The sequence below is a fragment of the Mchenga conophoros genome, linkage group LG3 (genome assembly GCF_057382185.1).
Source record: "Mchenga conophoros isolate Kocher_MC1m ecotype Shallow Benthic linkage group LG3, M_conophoros_male_GT1.1, whole genome shotgun sequence".
In the NCBI taxonomy this organism is placed as follows: Eukaryota; Metazoa; Chordata; class Actinopteri; order Cichliformes; family Cichlidae; genus Mchenga; species Mchenga conophoros.
Genome location: NC_140528.1, coordinates 17,259,459 through 17,281,180, shown reverse-complemented (window position 1 = coordinate 17,281,180; position 21,722 = coordinate 17,259,459). Strand labels below are relative to the sequence as shown.

Below are 21,722 nucleotides of genomic sequence, written 5' to 3'. Positions count from 1 at the left end.
AATAAATATCTCTGAGATATTAATTCTAAACACTTTAAAAACAGCAAGGCAATGAACAAAAACATGTGTCTTTAACCAGTTATCTGTATTTTCTCAGTATTGCAGAATTACAAAACTGGACTTACACTTAACACTGTAAGCATGTGACACTCTTTTTTTGAACTGTAATACAACACAGCACTGAGAAAACCTGCTGCTCTCGAGCAAGAAAAGCTACAACAGGAAAATTACTAAACTGTCTCATAGCAAATAGTAAAGTGGGACGCGGCCCAAGACCAAGCTGCCATAGTACCTCAAAAGTATCCTTCAGCTCAGGAGAGTATCCAGAGCTACAAGGTAAGTGTTCAATACGCCGAATAACAGCAGCAGCTATTGCACTGACAGTTTACTGTAACTAGTCAGTCATTGTCAGTCACTGTCATTGTGTATAAACGGTGGAAGATGTAGGTCCAGCAAGAAGTGAGCAGTTTTCTAAATGCTGTGCGTGCTGTTGGTTGTCCCACAAACTGGAGTATGCCCAGTCTTGTCTATGGTGAACATGCAGCTAGCATGGAGCAAGCTTTCATTTAATTTGATTTAGTATATTTTCAGTGCTTGCAAACAGGATACACAACATTTGGATAACTGTTACACTACATCTGGGGTCTGTGTAGATTCCCCTGACCGCAGAAACTACAGGGTGGGCCATTTATATGGATACACCGTAATAACATGGGAATGGTTGGTGATATTAAAGTCCTGTTTGTGGCACATTAGTATATGTGAGGGGGCAAACTCCTCAAGATGGGTGGTGACCATGGTGGCCATTTAGAAGTCGGCCATCTTGGATACAACTTTTGTTTCTTCAACAGGAAGAGGGTCATGTGACACATAAATAATGGGCCACCCTAGTTTCTGCAGTTCTGCATGTTTATCGTGCCCAAGGCTGTGTGTGGATATTGTTACTGCTGACACACTTTCAAAGGAGCAGCTACATTAATAATAATAATTTTGTAATTGTTGCTGGTAACACCAGACACTGATAAAAGTTTATAATGGTCTGTTAATTTAGCTTTAAAAATGTAAATAATCTTAACTCACATTATATTTGAATATTTCTGATTTGATTCTCACACCAATTGACAATGGTTAACATTAGCTAACCGGTGCCTTACGTTGCTCCTGGCCAGCCAACATACTAGTAAAAAAAATGTTACCGCCAAATGTTACTTATATATAAAGGGTCTACGCTCTTTCTCATTGGTATTTTAGCTTTAAATTTGTATTTACCTGTAAAGTGTAGATCTCCAGACCACAATAAAGTTTCCAAACAATGGTGAACTGAGCTGCTGTCCAGGGGGCGGAGCTTCCAGAGAAAACGCATATATATGACAATTACAAGACTAAATTATGTTTAGATGACAAATTTAAGTTACTCATCTCGGATATATGATGTTCTTATATGCAGATTCAACAACCACGCCTATTGCATTTTTTTTATATCTCTGGTGAGTTTTACAAAAAGGCAAGCAGAATTAAGTGCTCTTTGACTTTGTCAAAAAGGATGTTAAACTATTTATAACAAAAAATCTGTTTAATTAAAAGTGTGCGACATGGTTAACTGACTATATGTAGACAAGGGATTAAAATATGAATGTGGAGCATTTGGTAAAACATATTAGACTCAGACATTAAGGATGGTTAACAAGATGAAACTTATTTGTTAATGACCATAAACCATTGAAGCTCATTTACTTGCTAATGCTAGCTGTTTCTGTATAAAGCGCCCACTATAATTGATCTCAGAGCGGTGAAAGCAGAGCTGGCAGCAGCCTGCTTTGTACACTGGTCTCCCATCAGTGAAAGACCAGAGGTTATGACAGCTATGTTTGAGATGAAAGCAAACTGATCGCTTTATTTTGGTACATTTTATTTTGTCTCTTTTTCCGATTTGACAAGGTAAGCACATGAGTCGTATGTGTTGGGTTGATGTTACAGCAGAGATGAGAGACAGAAGGGCAGTTTAGGTGATTCTTGGTGCATGCAAATCACGATAAAGAGTAGTACGCGTGAACCTAGACTGAAGTCACAGCTGCTGTTGCATACCAAATAGCAACTTATAGGGCACAGGGAATGGGGATGACTGATTCAGTATCATGAAAAGCGAGACTTGAAATGTGAGTCGATAGCAGACAGAGAAACAGTAGTGTGGAAACTGATAGCTAAAGTAGAAATGCATAATTGATGTTGTCATTGAGTAGGTGTATATGTAAATGCTTCACCCCAGTGCAGATAAGAAATGGTTACTTGACAGAGATTAAATGTAAAAATGATCATCTATCGCACTTACAAAACTACAAAATGTAGAAAGTAAAGAAATGCTTCTTGCCTAACGATGCCAGATCATGAAGAAAAATGCAGACAAGAATTTACATTTTGTAATTTGCACTGATGTTGCTCTGTTATGTTAGTTTTCTATAAAACAGAATAACAGTTACACATTCTGACACAGAAAGATATTCAATATGATACAGATAAAATATAACAGATGATATAAAGTCAGAAATGTGAAATGTGCAGACCTGCATCCAGGTATTCTATCAGGCGTGTCTAAGAAGCTGTTAAAATGAAAAATTGTCATGTATGATGTGACAGTTGGACATAGTGCCGCTCCATGCAGCTCTACGTAGTTTATATACAGCAGCCAAAGTAAAAGGGAAAGGATGCCGGATTTAGCCCTACCTTTGCTGCATTGTTCCTTCCTGAGAGCTTGTTGTTTGAGGACATCAGCCATAGTGTGGAGCTGACAGGCAGTGATACTGAGACTAGTGTTACTTGAGAGCCTTAAATGTGGCCCTCATTGTTCAGTGCCTCTTGGTCAGAAAGTGTTTGAGAAGTCGAACTGCGTTTGTGAAAACAGCGCTGTTGCATTTTTCAACTTATGACAAAGTATTCAAGACATCATTGGGGGACTCTTGAAAATATGTTCCTGCGTGCAAAAATTGTGCAACAGTGTTACAGTACAGTCCTGATCAAAAGTTTAGACCACATGCCTTTAAAAGGTCAAATCTGTGCAAAAATAAGGATTTTTGTGGCTTTGGAGTGGATTGGATCAATCCTTTTTAGAGAGAGGGACTTACCATCAAATAGATGATTTTCTTCTAAGCCCATTTCATTTAATTTAGAGAGGCTCACCTTGTGCATGTTTAAAGGGATGTCGAAACCCAGGATGGGGGGCACGGCAGACCCACGACCAGGCCGGCAAGGCGAGGAGCTGGCCCGAATGGTGGCTGAAATGGTGACTACCCAGTGGAGTTGGTGCCTGTACGGGGAAGTCTGTGCGACCGAAGGCAAAGGTCGACGCGTGGTTGTGGTCTTGTCCTGCCTTCATTATTGTGGTTTATGTGCTCTTGGGTGGTGTTTTTCTGTTGGCTGTGTGCAGGAGGATGGAGGCTGGCCTGTGCTGGCAGACATAGGTACCAGGCTAGTAGTCTAGCTGCACCTAGGTGGGTCTGGGGCAGGCTTGGGGTTCTGTGTGTGCTCCACCTCCAGGCTGGGGCTCTGGCTGGGCCTTGGGGGCATGGGTCCGGGTTGGTGTGTGGCACTTGGCCCCAGCGTCTGTGGGGCTTGGCAGTACCCCTGGTCCAAGGGCAGGCTGTTGCCCTTGGTGGATTCCAGGGAACGGGAGTGCCTACCAGGGTCGGCGGGGTTGCTGGGTCCAGGGAGGGGGGACTTTACATAGAGTATGAGAATGTTGGTGTGTGTACAGTGTTCACTTCTGTTTGTCTCCATGTTGGGTGCGTGCTGAGTATTTGCATATGTGTGCATGAGGGTGGCAATGCATGTTTGTGTCTGTGTGTGCCTGTTTGTCTGTGTTTATTGATGGATGGATGGATGGATGGATGGATGGATGGATGGATGGATGGATGGATGGATGGATGGATGGATGGATGGATGGATGGGCTGACTTTTATGGTTTCTTGACTGACATTATGCTTTATATGATGGTGTCCTCATTGTTAGGGATTTTAATGTTCACGTTCTATTAATGAGCCAGTGGCAAAGGACTTTGTAAACATCACGGACACTTTTAACCTTGTGTCTCATTCCACACATAAAGGCGGACACACTTGATCTTCATTTATGTTCTTTTCTCAACTTGTGATGCAGTGTTCTCTGATCATGTTCCTGTGTTATTTGAAGTTCCTCTTTCCTGTACCACAGTTTTTTTTAAATATGTTTGATTGTTTGTGCTTTTCTTATTTGTGCCTATACCACAGTTGAACCGCACTCTCCTGCTCGCTGTGGGCACCAGTATACCCTCTGTATTGCTTCACGACATCATCACAGATTCAGCCACTACCTGCTGCTTCTGGCCATTTGCACTCTACTCCTGCACTCCGTAGACATTGAGGGTTCTTGGGAGGGGTTGAGCTGACACCAGCTGTTGTCTGGCAAACGGTCATTGGCATCATGCCCCCCACCCCCCTTCGCCTCTCTGGGGCTGCAGGCTGGCCCGGTCGGGGGTCTGGTGGGCTGCTCTGCTGCTGCGTAGGCTGGGGTAATTGTCATGCTTAGTACTGGCACAAGATGGTGCTAAACATATTCTAAAAATTCTAACTTTAAGCACTTATTCCCTAAATCCAGTTTTTGAGAGCAGGGCTCCACGCTTCAAATAGTCTTCACACATGTGGAGTTTCATGTCCACTTTAACCCTGCATTTCAACATACAACTACTTGTATAGATGCCCTTCTCCACGTTAAACAGATAAGGGCATCTATTGCATTTTAAAACAGAGAGGGTAGACAGATACTTTAATATTAACATATCAATGAAAAAACATCGTTGGCTAAATGTACAACATGTAAACAGCTTTTTTGCTAATACATAATTCACTTTTAATCATCCTGTAGATATATACAGTGAACCATGTCACACAGTGCTCCCTTAATTTCAGATGTGCTTTTATTTTAAAGTAAAATTTACTTTTTAAAATTATGATGTAGGCCTGTGTTTCTGAGCTGATTAAAAGCTTTGAAAAGCGTTGTTAATCTGTAGAGCCAGCACCCCAATACTGGAAATCTGAATCGGCTCTTTGTTTAAGAAATCCTAATGTTTGCTCCTGTGAGTATTACCGGTACCCAGTAGTCTTTGAAGAAGTTAGATGGAGCTGCTGGGTGAGGGGACTCCCCCAGTTCTAACTGCCTCTATCCTCCAGATGTCTACCCTGCCTACTCTGATAAAAACCCAGTGGTCATGAATAGCTTTGCAGGCCCAGTATTTCACCAGCCACACTGTTGCAGAAGCTCCCTTCTACATAGGTGGACTTGGTGGATTCAATTTAGTGGCTTGGAAAACTAAGCTCCAAGGTGATACTGTTTATTCAAAGGCTAATACTCAGATTTTTAAAAAGGGAATGTCCACAATTTAGACTTTCTGAAGATTGTTTTAGTAAAGCAATTTAGCAGGAGCAAAGCAAACAACAAACCAAGTAATAATAATAATCACATAATAATCAAATGACTTGAATTATACTTATCTAATTAACCTACTCTAAGCTAACACTGATTTTGTTCTGATCTTTGAGAGGAGAGAGACTGAGGAGAGAACAGGCATGCCTTGGCCACCGACGCACTTATGTGTCTTTCATGCTGATAACAATAATAATCCAACAGGAAAACAGCAAAACTTGTAAATTCAGTCCATCAATAATAACATTGATAGAGTCACTAGCGTTTTGTTTTTATAAGACGTTGTTTTTATGTATCTAATGATATTAGGATTCAACTGTATTGTATAAATACACATGTATAAATATGGGATAGTAAAATACAGTTTGCATCTAATCAGAAGTGCAAGAGCAGTAAGTGCAACAGGAGCAGATTATACACAGAGTGGGGGGATAACAGGTGGGAATAGTTATGAACAGATTATGTACAAATAAGTATACAGATGTTTATATAGAGACAGCATATACAGATGCACTGATATGTCTTTTGTTTTCAAATAGATTTTATATGGTATAGTTATGTGTGAAATAAATATAAGATCAGTTCCATTCCTATTTTCACTGAGTGCAGTGCATTCGTTTTCTGGTGCATGCTTTTGGCTTATAGTAATTCATGTAAACTCTGATATTGCTGCAGCTCTGTTCTGTGTCTGTCAAGTACCACGTGTCGAAAACAATACTTCCATTCACTCATTTCGAAACAAAATGGGTAATGAGCCTACATCCAGACAGCTATTCGGCACGAAATGCTTTTATTTTGAAAATACATTTCCGGTAACAGTCACGTTAAGTGAGGCAAACCTAACAATCCGACCGTCTCTCAGCACCATCCAAACATTAGCTTGCTAAATAGCTTCCAGCTACCCAAACTGAAGAAAACCGAGCGCTCCATCCAAATAATCTATGAGTCGCAAACGAAACCACAGTTTCACTGAAGCGAGCCTGTCTCCTGAAGCCCACGGCGTCTTCATGGAGCCTCCCGGGTCAGTAAGTGCAGCTGACGGTGATTTCGTGGAGCTGGAACCCGACGAAGAGCTTCTCTGCTCGGTTAGCGACATCACTGAGCACCTCGGGAGAAACATCACCGTAGTGCTGGAGACTGCGTTGTCCGAGATCCGTAAAATGGTCAGCATCCGGATAAGAGTATTGAAAATGGAACTTCGCGAGAAAAGCGAAGAAATCGAAATGTTAAAAGCACAACTGGATACAGTTCAGCGGGATGGTAGGGACGCATTTCCTGGCGTGGCGAGCGTAGAGCCGCCTGCAGAGGCTGGCTTCAAGAAACATGACTTCAGCTCTGGAGCCAAGCACAACAATATCGACCCACGGAGAGCCAAAGCGCTCATGTCTGGTGTGAAGAAGGAAAATATAGACGCCATTTGTCACTATCTGATGAAAGACAAGAACTCGAGAGGATGTGCTGAAATGGACGGAGACCAGAGCGACCAGGCCGGTGACAGGGAGGTGCGCCAAGGGCCAGACCCGCATTCCCTCAACTTGTGGTCGGACAGCGGGATGGCCGGGACCGTGTCTATGCACGTAGATTCCGAGTCCACCACAGATGACATCTTCAGCATGCTCCCTTCCGGTAGCAAGCGAATGTATGACTATGAATGGATGGCACCAATGGAATACACTTCAGACCTGAAAGGTAAACACACATAGACGTAGTCATAAATAATGCTTATTTACTTATAACTTGATGACTAATATGACTACAGAGCCAAGTACGTGTTTACCACAATATAGAAACGTATAAGTGCTTGAAGTAGTTCTCCAGGCTTGTTGAAGGGCATCCAAGGCTCTCCAACTCCAAATGCGTCCTAAAGCATGACTGAGCATGCGTTTCACACGCGAACCTCTCATGAACTCTTCTGTGCACATAGTGACCATTTTTGGCACTTTTTTTTGTAGTGTTAAAATGGGAACAAATTATGTGTTTTTGCAGTTTGCTGCTAAAACAAAATAACTAATGACATCACAAGCCCAGCACGTTCAGGGTGCATCCTCCTGTTGTCCACGTGGGGACAGTGTTTATATTGCAAACTGTCTTTGGTAGATTTTTTTACCAGCGTCTGTGACATTCAACAGTTGGCTCACTGTTTGGATGCACAAAAGAAAATAATGACTACACTACACACTAACTACACACTAACTACACACTAACTACACACTAACTACACACTAACTACACACTAACTACACACTAACTACACACTCCAAATAAGCAGAGTGTCACAAATCTTTTACCATCACGCTCACTCTTCCCCTGGTTGGTGTGGTGCATTTTTCCTACAGAAATGGGGAGTGACATGTTTGTTTTTCCTTTCTTTTTCTCACAAGCACTTTGTTTGTGAGGGCTTTCTTTAGAAAATCCCATTTTTACCTTTTCTTATTGCACTAAATGTGACGATGCATTCATGGAAAGCATCGTGTAAATCATTTATCATAAGTCTTATTGTGCTTTGCCTATCAGCAAAATAAAAAAACTGGTACATATTGGTTCACACTTTGGACAAAAGTTGAAACGAGACACTGCGAGGTTGTGTCATTTTAAATCAGTCATGTGATTTGGGGGCCACTTACTTACTAGGGGTGCAACGATATTCGTATCGATATTGAACCGTTCGATACAGTGCTTTCGGTTCGGTACGCGTATGTATCGAACAATACAACATTTGTAATTTATTTTATCAACTTTCCTTCTGACGATGCTGTCTGTGTTGAGCGCTCAGTGAATCTGCGTTCGACTACTCCGCCTAGGCTGCACTGTCCAGCGCAGATCCACTGAGCGCTCAACACAGACAGCATCGTCAGAAGTATGAGCGCAGGGCAAGCTAGCAAGACAGAAGTTAAGCTCTCCTTGCAACATTCAGATCTGGCGTTTGGAATTATTTTGGTTTTCATGTGACGTATGACCCTGAAGGTAAGCGCGTCATGGACTAAAGTAAAACAGTATGTTGGATGTGCCATGCAATGCTTAATTACATTGATGTGAACTAGTGTGTTAGCGCAGTTAGCTCGTTAACGTGTTGGCCGTCTAGCCCTAACCCTTACCACAAAACGGAGAAGTTATGACAAATCAGACTATAAGGCAAAAAGAAAGTGCAGCTTTATGGTTTCATGGACAAAAGAATTTCTGTGGCTGCAATATGATGAGCTAAATAACCAGGGCTGCACATAAGTGGTCCGCAGGTGCGCATTCGCTGTCAAAATAAAAAAACACGCACAAGGGTTAGGGTTAAATTTAAAAACTGTACTTTTGAGTTAAAATATATATTTATAATTTTAATAAATGACAAATTAAAAAGGCATGAACATTTTTTTTGTATCGAAAAAATATCGAACCGTGACACCAAAGTATCGAACCGAACCGTGAATTTTGTGTATCGTTGCACCCCTACTATTTACCCTAACCCTATACAGGCCTCTATGGGGTTAGGTTAGTGGTGCTGGCAGACCACCTGACTCCAGGACATCACCATCAAGCATAATCATTACCTTTTTATGAACAGCATAAAAATGTAATACAATAATGTATTCATACACTTCATGATAAATTTGATTTCCATTGTTGACTTTTACTTTTCTGCAAATTCAAGTTTTGTATTTTAAACTTAATTGTTCAAAAGTATCCAATAATATATCAACATTTTAGATCTGGACAGTTTTGCAAGTAATAAGTCTTTATATTGATTTGATCTGTTGTATCAGTCTATTTATATGGTGACCACTGGCTTGTAGAACATTAATATTAACCCTGATTTTTCTGCTATTGTGCCACAGTTATAAAGGAGCCTGATCATGAGAACGCCTGCACCACTGAGACAGAGAATGATGGGAATGAAGATGACTCGACCACGAGGGAGGGGTCGATACCTGAGCAAGCACAGACTCCGCTGTCACGTGCCCAGCCTTGCGACTTCTCTATGGAGCCTCAGAGCTCTCCAGGGGAGGAAGGGAATCCTTTGGAGGACTGCACAGACAGGCCTGAGGCAGGTGCGAATGTAGCGAATTATTTTAAAACCCCGTACTTATTGCATACAATTACAAGTGGCATATTGCAATACCAGGTCAGTGTATACAGCTGAACTATAATACTGGTGGTGACACATAGATAGGTTGTCTGTCATCAGTGACAGAAACTTTGATAAGAAAATAACTTTCATTTTGTGCACACTAATAAATGCAGCTGCCTGGTTGCTGCGCTCGGCGATGAAATTTTGTTTAGTGTTTATGTCATAAATGTTATCGTGAATTTATTTGAAACACTGTGATTTAATTTCAAGGCTAAATCACCCACCTTTAAGTGCCAGTTCACAACAATAATCAACTCAAGGCATGTTGTGTGGTGGACGTTTCAAATAACGACTGAAACCGACAATTTCAAACTAAATATTTACTTGGTGAAATTGCTGATGTTGACGAATAGCAAGGGATACATAACTTTCATATTCTGCACATAACCTTCATAACATCAGCAAGAGGCTAGCAGCAGCACTAGGATAATTCCCTGCATTTCAAAATAAAAACACTTCCTGTCTATACCTTTCAAAATAAAGCAAAAATAATTGTCACTAGCAGTTTAAACATAGCTGCAGTTTATATATTCACTGTAATAAATGACAAGAAGAATAAGCTGAATCAGCTGAACCCAATATCATAAAGTGTCATTTAATTTCAATTCACAACATCCTCACCCCCCCCATCAGCAGTTGTTCATCAGTATCCAGCTACCTTACATCTCTAATGGATATGATAGTCAAACAGGTCTCTTCAGCAAACTTCTTCACAAGTGCGAACATTACATGAACAAATGTGTTTATCGCTCCCTGGAAAAAAATGCTATTCTCCCGATCCTCCAGGTTTGGGAGGGTCAGTTATTGTCTCCAGTCAAGACAACATCTCCCACTTTCAACACTTCAGAGCAAATCCAGAGCAGTTCACTTCAGAGCCGTCTGTCAAGTTGTCACTGCCAGTGGCTCCATAAGCTGGTTAAGAATCTCTACCCATACTCATCCTCGACCAATGTCCCCCCAGCTTGCGTTGATCGTCTGAGATGGGCAAAGTGTAGTCTTTGGCAGAATAGAAGTGAGTCTCCCCCAAATGGACCTCTGATGCATCACTGTACACATAAGAAAGAGGTCGTGAATTCAACATGGCCTCTACCTCAAGTAAAGTAGTTAACACCTCAAAGTTCAGGACTCATCAAGAATGGACGCTCTCCGATGCATTCATCGCAGTATGACTGTGTATGACTGTTAGATAGTAAGCACTTAACGACTTAGAAAACGTGCTTGTGTGGTGTGGATGTGGGTTTGATTGGGTGAAAGAATTAGTTGTATAAAGCGCTTTGAGCTTTGAGTGCTTTTCTACTCTATCTGAGCACTCAGAGTAGAATGGCGCTATATAATAACCACTCCATTTACCAGATGTGGGGTTCAACACCTGGCCCTGTGGTGCAGTCAGAGTAACAGAACTGAATACGCTCAAAACTAGAGAGGCTGTGGATAGAGCAGGGTAGGACTGGGCGATATATCGAGTTTTTTAAAAATATTGATATATTTTCATACGACATATAAGATGTGACAATATCGTTTATATCGATATAGTCCATGTTACGTTATAACTATTCTTGTGGAGCCGCAAGTTTGCCTCTCTTTCATCCACTTTTGTCTCTACGCAACGTTACTCGGCCTCGCCTCTCCTTCACTGAACACAACTCCCCCTCCTCCCCCATAGCTTCGCCTGCAGGCAATGACAAGATGGACACGGCAAATCTCCGTTAACGAGTTACCGCGGATCGCCCCGTGCATGGGGGTGGACAGCGTCAACATGTTAGTGAGCTAACCGCCTAACGCCATGGCCTAGCATGGCCTAAAATCCTTTCATTTTCTCATAAAGTGACAGCGCACCTTATGTATGAATTCTGGTAGTGCTTGATGACCGCAAACCGATTTTATGTGGTACACAGCGCTCAGCAATCTGTCAAATGTTTCAGTACGACTTTGCTAAGCTACGGAGCTGCACCGCTTGATGAATTGTTGGAGCATTACGGCTACCGAGGAGCCTCGCGGAGTGTTACGTACTGTGCTTCAACGTGATATTACCGTACTGTGTATAAGGACCATAAATGGCACCTGTTCAGAGACGTGGTTATGAAGCGGATTTCAAACTCAAGGCTGTCAGTCACGCAGTAGAACTTGGGAACAGAGCAGCTGTGAAATCTGTCTGTTATTATGCTCAGCGTCTGTCAGTTTACATTTTGACTGCACAATTGTGAGCTTTTTGTTATGCACAAAAACAGTTTTCTTTTATTTATGGAACATTATTATTTAATAAATGCTCATAATTTATTTTTGAGTAATTTCTTCATGTACATCTACGCTCTATGTTAATAAAAGTGCCTGTGTGACATCTGGGACACAGCAAAAAGAACTCTGTTTTTGTTCTTACCTTATGGCTTTAAACTAAAATATCGAGATATGAATTTTGGGTCATATCGCCCAGTTCTAGAGCAGGGCACTATGACCAAAAATATTTATCACCATATACATTTGAAAATTTGCGATAACGATATAACTGACGATATGATTGACACTAAACAAAATACTTTACAACTCCACAACTTTATTAGTGCAAAAAAAAAACCATCAGTGTATTTTCACTTAAACAAGCAGCTGTTTTTTATGTGCATTAAAGTTATATAAACATTTAACATTGCAAATGCAAATTCCTTCTTGACAGTTTAACCAAAAGGCATTTCCAGTGGAAATTGGCCGACTTATCCTCAGCATAACCATGTATAATATCCACTAAAGTTAAAAAGAGGTTATGCACACACAATACGGTAACATTATGTTGAAGCACAGTACGTATCATTCCGCGAGGCTCCGCCTACGATAGCCGTAATGCTCCGACAGTCCATCAAGCAGTGCGGCTTCGTAGCTTAGCAAAGTCGTACTAAAACATTTGACAAAATAGTGCTTTGTTGTGTATCTGACGGATGAAAGCTTAACCAGTTCCACACCACTGAAGTTGCAGCATTTTTACAAACCAATTCTGGTTCATCCGTTTCATTCAACGATCCGCTTTCGCCCTTCTCATTTTCCATCGCCGCCATGCTTTTTCCGCCATGTGCGTATGAAAACAAAGGCACTGCACATGCGTCATTTTCTTATTTTTGCCCAACATTATACCGGTATTACCGTGAACGGTATGATATGGCCCAGCCCTAGTTGTGGACTCTCCATTATCCCCCCTCACCTTACTCAAAAGCACTGTGTCTGCTGTGGAAACCTTCAGGTTTCTGGGATCCACAGTCTCGCCTCAGGAACTGTTGATCCAGTCTATAATCCAGTCTGTTCTCTGCTCATCCATTATTGTAGGGCTTGGATCAGCCACCAAACAGGCCAAGACCAGACTACAACGGACAATGAGGTCTGCAGAAAAAGTCATTGGTGCTGGTAGGCGCTACAGAGCACTGTATGCCAAAACAAGAAGACAGCGTCTTTCTATAGGCCATCACTTTGATGAATACTTACTACATTCACATAGTCCTGTACCAGTCATAGTACAGGACCATACCCGCTGAAATCAAAGCGTACTGCATACACTGTTTTGTTCTTTTGTATGTAATTACTTATCCATCCCTTATTTATCCCATAATTTCATTCCAACATTTTTGCTCTCTGCACCATACGTGTTGTTGTTGTCTTTGTATACGCGCGCACATACGTGGTCAATAAAACTGATTCTGACATTTCCACGACCACCTCATTTGTGTGCACTGTCTGTCCACATAACTCTCAGATCTGGTGATTTTGTCCCATTTGCACAGATTCATGGCTGCGTTTGACAGAATCTCCTTTGCTGTTGTGGTAACCAAAAAGGCCTTCTCCACAAATGGTAAATGGACTGATTCTTATATAGCGCTTTTCTACTCTCCCGGAGTACTCAAAGCACTCTATACAACATGTCACATTCACCCACTCACACCCATTCTCACAAGCACTGACTCTAAACTGAGTGCTTTTCTAACTACATTCACACTCCGATGGATGCATCGGAGAGCAACTTGGGGTGAGTATCTTACCCAAGGATACTTGGCATGCAGACTGGAGGAGCCAGGGATCTAACCACCAACCTTCCAATCAGTAGGTGACCTGCTCTACCTCAAGAGCTACAGCCACCACATTACATGAACTGCAACGGAAACGCTTCATACTGCCTGAGATGTTTTCTTATGGTTGCAGCTAACAGGAATAGGCCGGCTAACACACCAAATACCACTCATTCACATGTCTGTGAAGGTTCTCAGTCATCCAGGTCATTGTAGTCAAAGGAGCTTGCAAAGAAAAGCGTCTGGACTTCTTTAAGTTGCTTGAAGACGGGTGAGAGGTGAAACGTCTTCAAGCAACTTAAAGAAGTCCAGCCGCTTTTCTTTGTAAGCTCCTTTGAACACTCATTCACATAATGCACAACTCAGTTTTGCAGCCTTTGGTTGGAGGTTCATCAAGCCACAGAAACCAAACAGCATGTGTGTCCTGTTGTCCTAGAGCAGGGGTAGGCAACCTTTTTGATGACGAGTGCCATCTAAAATTTCCTCAGAAGTCAATGTGCCATATAATTGCATTAGCAATAAATTTAATAACACTCTATATTAACAGTTGCTGCGCTGAGCGGACAGCTCCTGAAACATTTGAAGTGTCAGAATGTGGAAATTTCAACATCCCTTGAAAAAACTGACAGCTAGCAACGTCCCTCTCACCAGTAGGCTAAGTGATTTTTAGCCAATTACAAGTTGAATCTGGTAGTTGGGGTTGTTAGCTAAGATACCGTCATTAAGAAGCAGTACAACTAATGTGTCTATGCGAGCTAATTTGCAATGTGCACCGCTGGCCCGGCCATTTATTTTTTAATTCACTGCATGAAAACAAACGCTGTGGTGACAGTGATGTACAGTCTTGTTGGTATATGTATGATTTCTATACATTTTACATCAGATAAAAACTTTGGTTTAAGCTTCAGATAATTATTTAATAAAAGCTAGATATTTTAAATGAAAATAAGAAAGTATGTCTTTGTGCCCCCCTCTCCCTGTTAATGCCCTACCTGGCCCCCTGGCAAAACTTTCCTAGACCCGCCCCTGCACAGTTACCAGCTGTCAGCTACCTAAAAAAGGATCCTGGTGTTATTTGTCTCTCAGAAACAGTTCATAACTTCCCTTCAACTCATTCATGTCACCTAAAAGGTAAACCTGCTTCTGCATCACCTGCTCAGCTCTGATGATTCAGTAAGGACATCTCCTGGTTTCATCTTCATGTTTCCCTCTCACCACATATCCAAACCGATACCATGACCAGCAGCTTTACAGCTGTGGCTCCAGCAAACATCAGCTGATACTAGAAAGTAATATTAAATAAATTCTAACAACAGCTGATCAAGCTTAAACGTGCTGCTGTTGTTTAGCGCGACATCCGCTGGTTTCCTCTTTCTGGCGCAAAGTGAGCGATAAACAAAGGAGAGACGGGACTTGCATCAGAAATACCGATCAGCTGATCATTGATCAGTTTCATGATTGAATGAGAGAAGAAAAGGCAGCTGACAGCGTAAAGATTCAGAATGACTCCAGCTTTGTGTCTTTTTTTCATTCTAGCTAAAGTACAGGACAAACTGTGTTCCTTTTCAGCTCAATACGAAACGCTTGATATTTTCTCTGAATACGTGACGATTCCGTTTTATACGGCATGGTTGGCAACCCTACTAACTAACCTTATGAATAAAATAAAGTTCACTATTAGTAACATCATAGCACCACCCAGCTGTATAGAAACTCCGTCATGCTAGCTAGTATGCAGTACGAGTTATTGTAACTGACAGTAAAAAGTCAGCACAAGGAAAATAAACGCCACCTAAACTTGGTTTATATCTGACCCAGATAGACTGCAGGTCATAACTTCTTACCTGAAGTTCAGTTCATTGATCAATGGTCATGAAAATTTGCATAATTAAGATTAAGGAACTGACCTCCTAGCTCATTGTTCCTTCAGTGGGCTGGTTTCAGTCATCATGCAAATGTACTGTTTATAAGATTGAAAGCTGCAGTCAGCTGAGACTGAAAATGCTACGTCCAGATGAACAGAATCAACTTTTGGAGAACAATGGAAAATGCATAACATGAGAAAAGACGAGGAGAAAAAATAACTCAAACAGGGAGATCAGTTTGAGAACAGAAAAAAACACCTCAGCACATGAATCAACACATCTCACTACATAGAAGACATAGGCTTCGAAGTCATTTGGAGGAGGGGGGTGATTGTAGGTCTGTGTCAGTGTACATGCATATGTGTGCGTATGAGTGTGTGTGTGTTCCGTGTTCAGCCGAGAGAAAGTGTCCCTTCACCCAGTTAGACAAAAGTCAACAATCTTCGGTCGACGCGGGTGGCCTTGAATGAGGAGGGAGAAAGTCACAACACAGTCTTGTTATCCAAAGGAGGATTGTTATTCCCGTCAGCTTTTGCCTTGAGCATCCAGCTGGCGCCATGAGATGAAGATGGTAGTTGTTTTGGTTAGTGCGAACAAACTGCTTCCAATTTTACAGTTGGTCTAATGTCTGTCACTGGTCACCAGGTCTCTCAATTCGTGTTGTTCTTCTTCAAGATGTTATCCATATAGCAGAGCCATGAGCTTCTCCAAGATCTTATCCATATAGCATTCAAAAACACAGTCTGAGTACTCACAGCCCTGTCCATCGTCTATCATGTCGGCCAGCCTTGTGGGATTTTGAACAGCTGTAGCCGCTTCTTGTTCTTCAGTAAGCCAGGTCCAATCAGCCAGAACTCTGTTATCGTGGTTCTGAATTGGTAGATGTCGTTCACTGTCCTCCATCGAGAGTGTCGCCAGACACACGACGCAACTTACCATCGAGTAGCCGTCAGCAAACGTCGCCGCAGGACAATCAGGCTCTCCCAAGCCCAGGAAGGTGTCAGTTTCATTAAGGGACCAGTTGATCAAATCCATAATTCTTCTTTAGGTTTTTAGAGAACCAGTCTGGGAGACTCTCTTAGGGTTAGAGAATAAGCGAGACTATACAATAGACATGAGAAGCCAAGCAGGAAAGACAAGGGAGAGGGAGAAGGAGAAAGTGTGACCGCCTCCATCAAGAGCCAAGAGAAGAAGAAGAATATAGAATAGGGCAAATTATTATAAACCTTGTTTGTAAGGAGCAGGATTTTCAATGTAATTCTAGATTTAACAGGGAGCCAATGAAGGGAAGCCAATATAGCAGAAAGCTGCTCTCTCTTTCTAGTCCCTGTCAGTGCTGTCACTGCAGTATTTTAGATCAACTGAAGGCTTTTTAGGGAGTTTTTGGGGGAACGTGATAATAATTCATTACAGTAGTGCATTGAGAATATCCTGTTAAAAAAATGACTCCTAAATTCCTCACACTATTAATGCAGGCCAAAGCAATGGCACCCAGGTTAAAGATCTGGTTAGATATCATATCTCTAACATTTTTAGTGCAATGACCTCAGTTTATCTGAATTTAGGAGCAGGAAGTTAGAGGACATCTAGGTCTTTGTTTTTAAGACTTTCCTGCAGTTTAAGTAACTGGTGTGTGTTATCTGGCTCCATGGATAGACAGAGCTCAGGATCATCACATGGCATTAGAAATCTTGGAGTCATTTTTGACTATGATATGTCCTTCAGTGCATATATGTAGGACTGCTTTCATCCATTTGTGCAAAATCTCTAAAATTAGAAATATTCTGTCTCAGAGTGACATGCATTTATTAGGCTGGACGACTGTAATTCGTTATTATCAGGATGTCCTAAAACTCCCTGAAAAGCCTTCAGTTAATCCAAAATGCTGCAGCAAGAGTCCTGACAGGGACTAGAAAGAGAGCAGATTTCTCCTTTATTGGCTTCCCTTCATTGGCTCCCTGTTAAATCCAGAACCCTGCTCCTCACATACATCTCATCAGTCAGTGGACTGGTTCATTCACACAAGCACTTTTTCTATATTGTTTTTAACAGCATAGTTTGTGTCTAACGTTCACCCTTACTTAGTATCTTGCACAAGGATATTTGGCATGCAGACTGGATTGAACCAACAACCTTCTGGTTTGTAGGTGACCCGCTCTACCACCTGAGCTGCAGCCACCCACCTTATAGGACCATATCACCCCATTAGAGCACTTCTGATTTGAGACTTTCTTCTTAGAGTAGTTACGGTATCCAAAGTCATATCCAGTGAGGATGCAACACTATTAACAACTAGATCTGGGGGAGCTCAGGTAGCTGCTCTCCTCTATGTTGGAACATGTCATCGAAGACGATAACAGTGGAGGAATTATATCCGTAAACTTAGTTACAGCACTTTCAGACTGTAATGCAATTTATTCCCTACTGCTGTGTTATTCATCATTGTAAATTTAACTGTCTTTGTTTCAGACCAGCAGTTATCCAGTCACACCTACATCTGCTCAATGTGTGGAACCTTCTGCCCTGACTCTTTCTTTCTGGAGGAGCACATAAAACTAATACACTCAGACTCTGCTGGAGCCCTGGCTCTCCAGGCACTCCAGTCCACGTCCTCCACTACACCCTCCATGGGAGATAGCAGTGGTGATTCCAGGAGGGCTGGTGGGAGCCAAAATGAGGGAAGCACACAATTTGGGTCTGTTGCAAGCATCAGTCAAGGAGGGGGTCCTATAAAAAAGGAGATAAAAATTGAGGGGGGGTATGAATGTGGGGACTGTGGCCGCCGCTTCAACTACCTCGGCAACCTGCGGCAGCACCAGCGCATCCATACTGGAGAAAAACCCTTTGTGTGTCCAGAGTGCGGGGAGAGATTTCGCCATGCAGCCCGCTTAAAAAGCCACAGGCTAATTCACAGCGGTGCCCAGAGCCCGTTTCCTTGCCCTCAGTGTGGGAAAGGTTTCTCTGTGCTGTCAGGACTCAAGAGACACCAACGGGTGCACACTGGTGAGAGTCCATACGCATGTCCTCAGTGCGGACGGCGCTTTAAAGAACTGGGAAACTTGTACACCCACCAGAGGATTCACAGCGGGGCCACACCCTACCGCTGTCAGCAGTGTGGGCGCAGCTTCCGACATCTGGGCACCTACAAGAGTCACCGCTGCACCCCGGGACAGTAATCGGCCTCTGCTTCTGCTCTCCACACTCCTAATACTATGAAGTCTAAAATGTAGATCAAAGATAGATTGTGATCCAGAGTTTGACTCATAAGTCGTAATTTCAGTGCTCTCTGATGACACCGTGAGGACGCTGGACATGTGAAGACTCGGTTTTATGAGATGATGCCCCAATGTTCATGTTCTGTTATATTCATGATGGAGATGTGCTTAATGAGCCTCAGTGTCTTGAATAAACTGACCTCAAGGCAAATACATTGAATTGTTCTTTAGCTTTCAACAGTATTGCAACGCCTTCATCACCAGATGAAGTCTGAAATTCTCTGAGAATAATCGGAAACCACCGGCAAAATGATTATTAAGCAAACCACTGGTACAAGTTACCTGTCCTGCAGTGAGATTGGTAAAGTTTTTTTCAATGTGTATACATTGAGCTTGGAAGACCTATGGTGTATAGTGTATAGTATGGTGCTTATAAACATGACGGCAGGTGTGTCATAGCTAAATTCTCAAGAACCTGCTGTCTCTAAAGTCACTTAACTACTTCCTGAAGTAAAGCACAACATATTTTTTAAATTTAAAACTGCTTGAACAGACACAGAAACTTGTCAGCTTCTATGTGTAACAGGTAAGGTCCTAGATTTCTTCCTTTCTAATGATAAGAATATCATATTCACAGCCAAATTTCTAAATTATGGCAAAATATTATATTTTTAAACCGGGTTTCATTTTGTCTGTTGTTAGTATTGCATCCACAAGGTCACATATCAGGCAAGCCTTTGGCTAATTCTTTTATTTATTTATTTTTTGCCATAATGACAAGTTCACCTGACATTGAGAATTAAAGCTAGAGTATAATTTCTTTCTGGAGTAGCTGCTGGTTCGCAGGTTTTGCTTATCAGGTGATCGTGGCTCAAGAGTTGGGAGTTCGCCTTGTAATCGGAAGGTTGCCGGTTCGAGCCCCGGCTTGGACAGTCTCGGTCGTTGTGTCCTTGGGCAAGACACTTCACCCGTTGCCTACTGGTGGTGGTCAGAGGGCCCGGTGGCGCCAGTGTCCGGCAGCCTCGCCTCTGTCAGTGCGCCCCAGGGTGGCTGTGGCTACAATGTAGCTTACCATCACCAGTGTGTGAATGTGTGTGTGGATGACTGGATATGTAAAGCGCTTTGGGGTCCTTAGGGACTAGTAAAGCGCTATATAAATACAGGCCATTTATATCAGGACATAAGAAATCATCTGGTCCTTTGCAGAGGGTTTGATTTTAGATTTGAGAAGTGATTCTACTCTACCGGAGTTGCAGCTCATTGAACATTGTACACACATCAAGAATACCTCTTCAGTCATTAAAATAATTTCATTTTGATCTGCTGACAAATTAAGGCGATTTACACATCTCTTTTATTAGCGTATAGTTAATATAGTTAGTATTTAAATATGTCCAAATGAAATCTTCAGAGCTCCGATGTGCAGCTGTCAATGTCAATATAAAAAGCAGCACTAAGGGCGCAGTTAGAGCTAAAGTTACTAACTCGAATTAATATTAATTGAAGCACTCTGTGCAATAAAACACCACATTAATAACTTTCTGCAGCATTATTCTCTCATCATGTCAATAAAAATGTTGCATTTAACTTACATTTTGTATATTCTTTATATTTATCATCATCATCTGGTAACATTTGTGATTCGATTGGGGAAAAACCCAAGAGATCACTTTATGCGGAAGAGTCATATGACGTGCAAAAGTCCCATGTTTATATGAGCGCACACAGAGCTCGGCTTAACAGAGACAGCTGTTAATCACTATTGTGATACCTGTTATTCCCAACTTGGGTTTTAGGTTTGTTGAACAAGCAAAGGCAAAAAAAAAAGAAAAGCCTGTGTGTGTTTGTTTCTGGAACACTGAACTTTCTGCACTTATTTCAAAAGATCCTGAAACAACAACGCATTTTAATAATTTACCAAAAACGATGCCAAACTGGAGTAATGGCGTATGAAAAGCTAAGTACACTCCATGAACTCAGTAACTTGGAGAACCACTTGAAGAAGATGTTTTCTGTGTGACTCTATCAGTCTCCTCATCACATTGTTGTGGAGGGACTTTGGCCTACTCTTGTTTACAGCGTTGGTTCAGTTCAGTGTTTATGTACAGGTCTGCTAAGGCCCACCACAGCTTTCACGACATGGTCTGGACTTCGACTGGGCCATTGCAACACTTTCTTTTCTGTTTTTTTAACCATTCTGTTTGATATTTTCTGTTTTGTGGTCATTGTCCTGCTGCAGTATTAGAAAAGCTCATGACTGCTTCAATGACTATGTGGCTGCAAAACAGAACAAGCAGACCAAATAATTTTTTGTTTTGTTTTTTTGTGTTTGTTTACAGTTCCTTCATGTGAATTTGCTGTGACATCAAACCCTGGGTCAGTGATTTTGAATATTATCCACTTGTGAATAATTGTTCTCACTGCAGAATGAGATGCAATTGTTGGAAATGGCCTTTAACCCTTCCCAGATTAATGGTCAGCTTCCCTGAGTTAATGGCTTTCCTCCTCAGCATTGTGTAGACTTTTTATCTCCTGAAAATATGAATAAAAATAAATCTAACTACAAGTATTGGCTCCTCTATTATACACTATGTTACTCCTCATATTATTTAAGTAATAAAATGATCTTTGTTACCAGGCCAGTAAAACACTGGTCTTTTTTTATGCATTCAGAAACTTGATGACATGCTGGGATATTTCAATCAGCATTTCTTATTTGACCAACATGGTTGAAGTATGTTTAAATCATGAATCTTTGATAACTAAAATGTAACAGTTTGACTCTCGTAGGTTCATATTAACTGATTTGTTCTCAAACCCGCTGAATCTCCAGGATCCCTCTTACATGTGTAACTAAATGGACGGACCTGACGAAGCTTTTGGACAGCACCACCCACATGTAGACTGTTTGTGTAACACCAACAAAACTTGGCTTTTGTGATATGTTTGCTGTCCTGATGCTACTTTGTGTTTATATTTAAAACCTAATTCTACAGTTTGTGTGTTTGATGATACAAAATTGTGAATTGCA

The 21,722-nt window shown here is 41.7% G+C and overlaps 1 protein-coding gene across 1 annotated transcript; it reads left to right on the top strand.

Moving 5' to 3' along the window:
- Positions 1-6,273: 6,273 nt before the first annotated feature.
- Positions 6,274-21,257, top strand: znf16l (zinc finger protein 16 like). Its single transcript, XM_085255052.1, has 3 exons — positions 6,274-7,140; positions 9,276-9,488; positions 17,946-21,257. Exons 1-3 carry the CDS (start codon positions 6,393-6,395, stop codon positions 18,650-18,652), a joined length of 1,668 nt encoding a protein of 555 aa, XP_085111178.1. The 5' UTR covers positions 6,274-6,392; the 3' UTR covers positions 18,653-21,257.
- Positions 21,258-21,722: the final 465 nt, after the last annotated feature.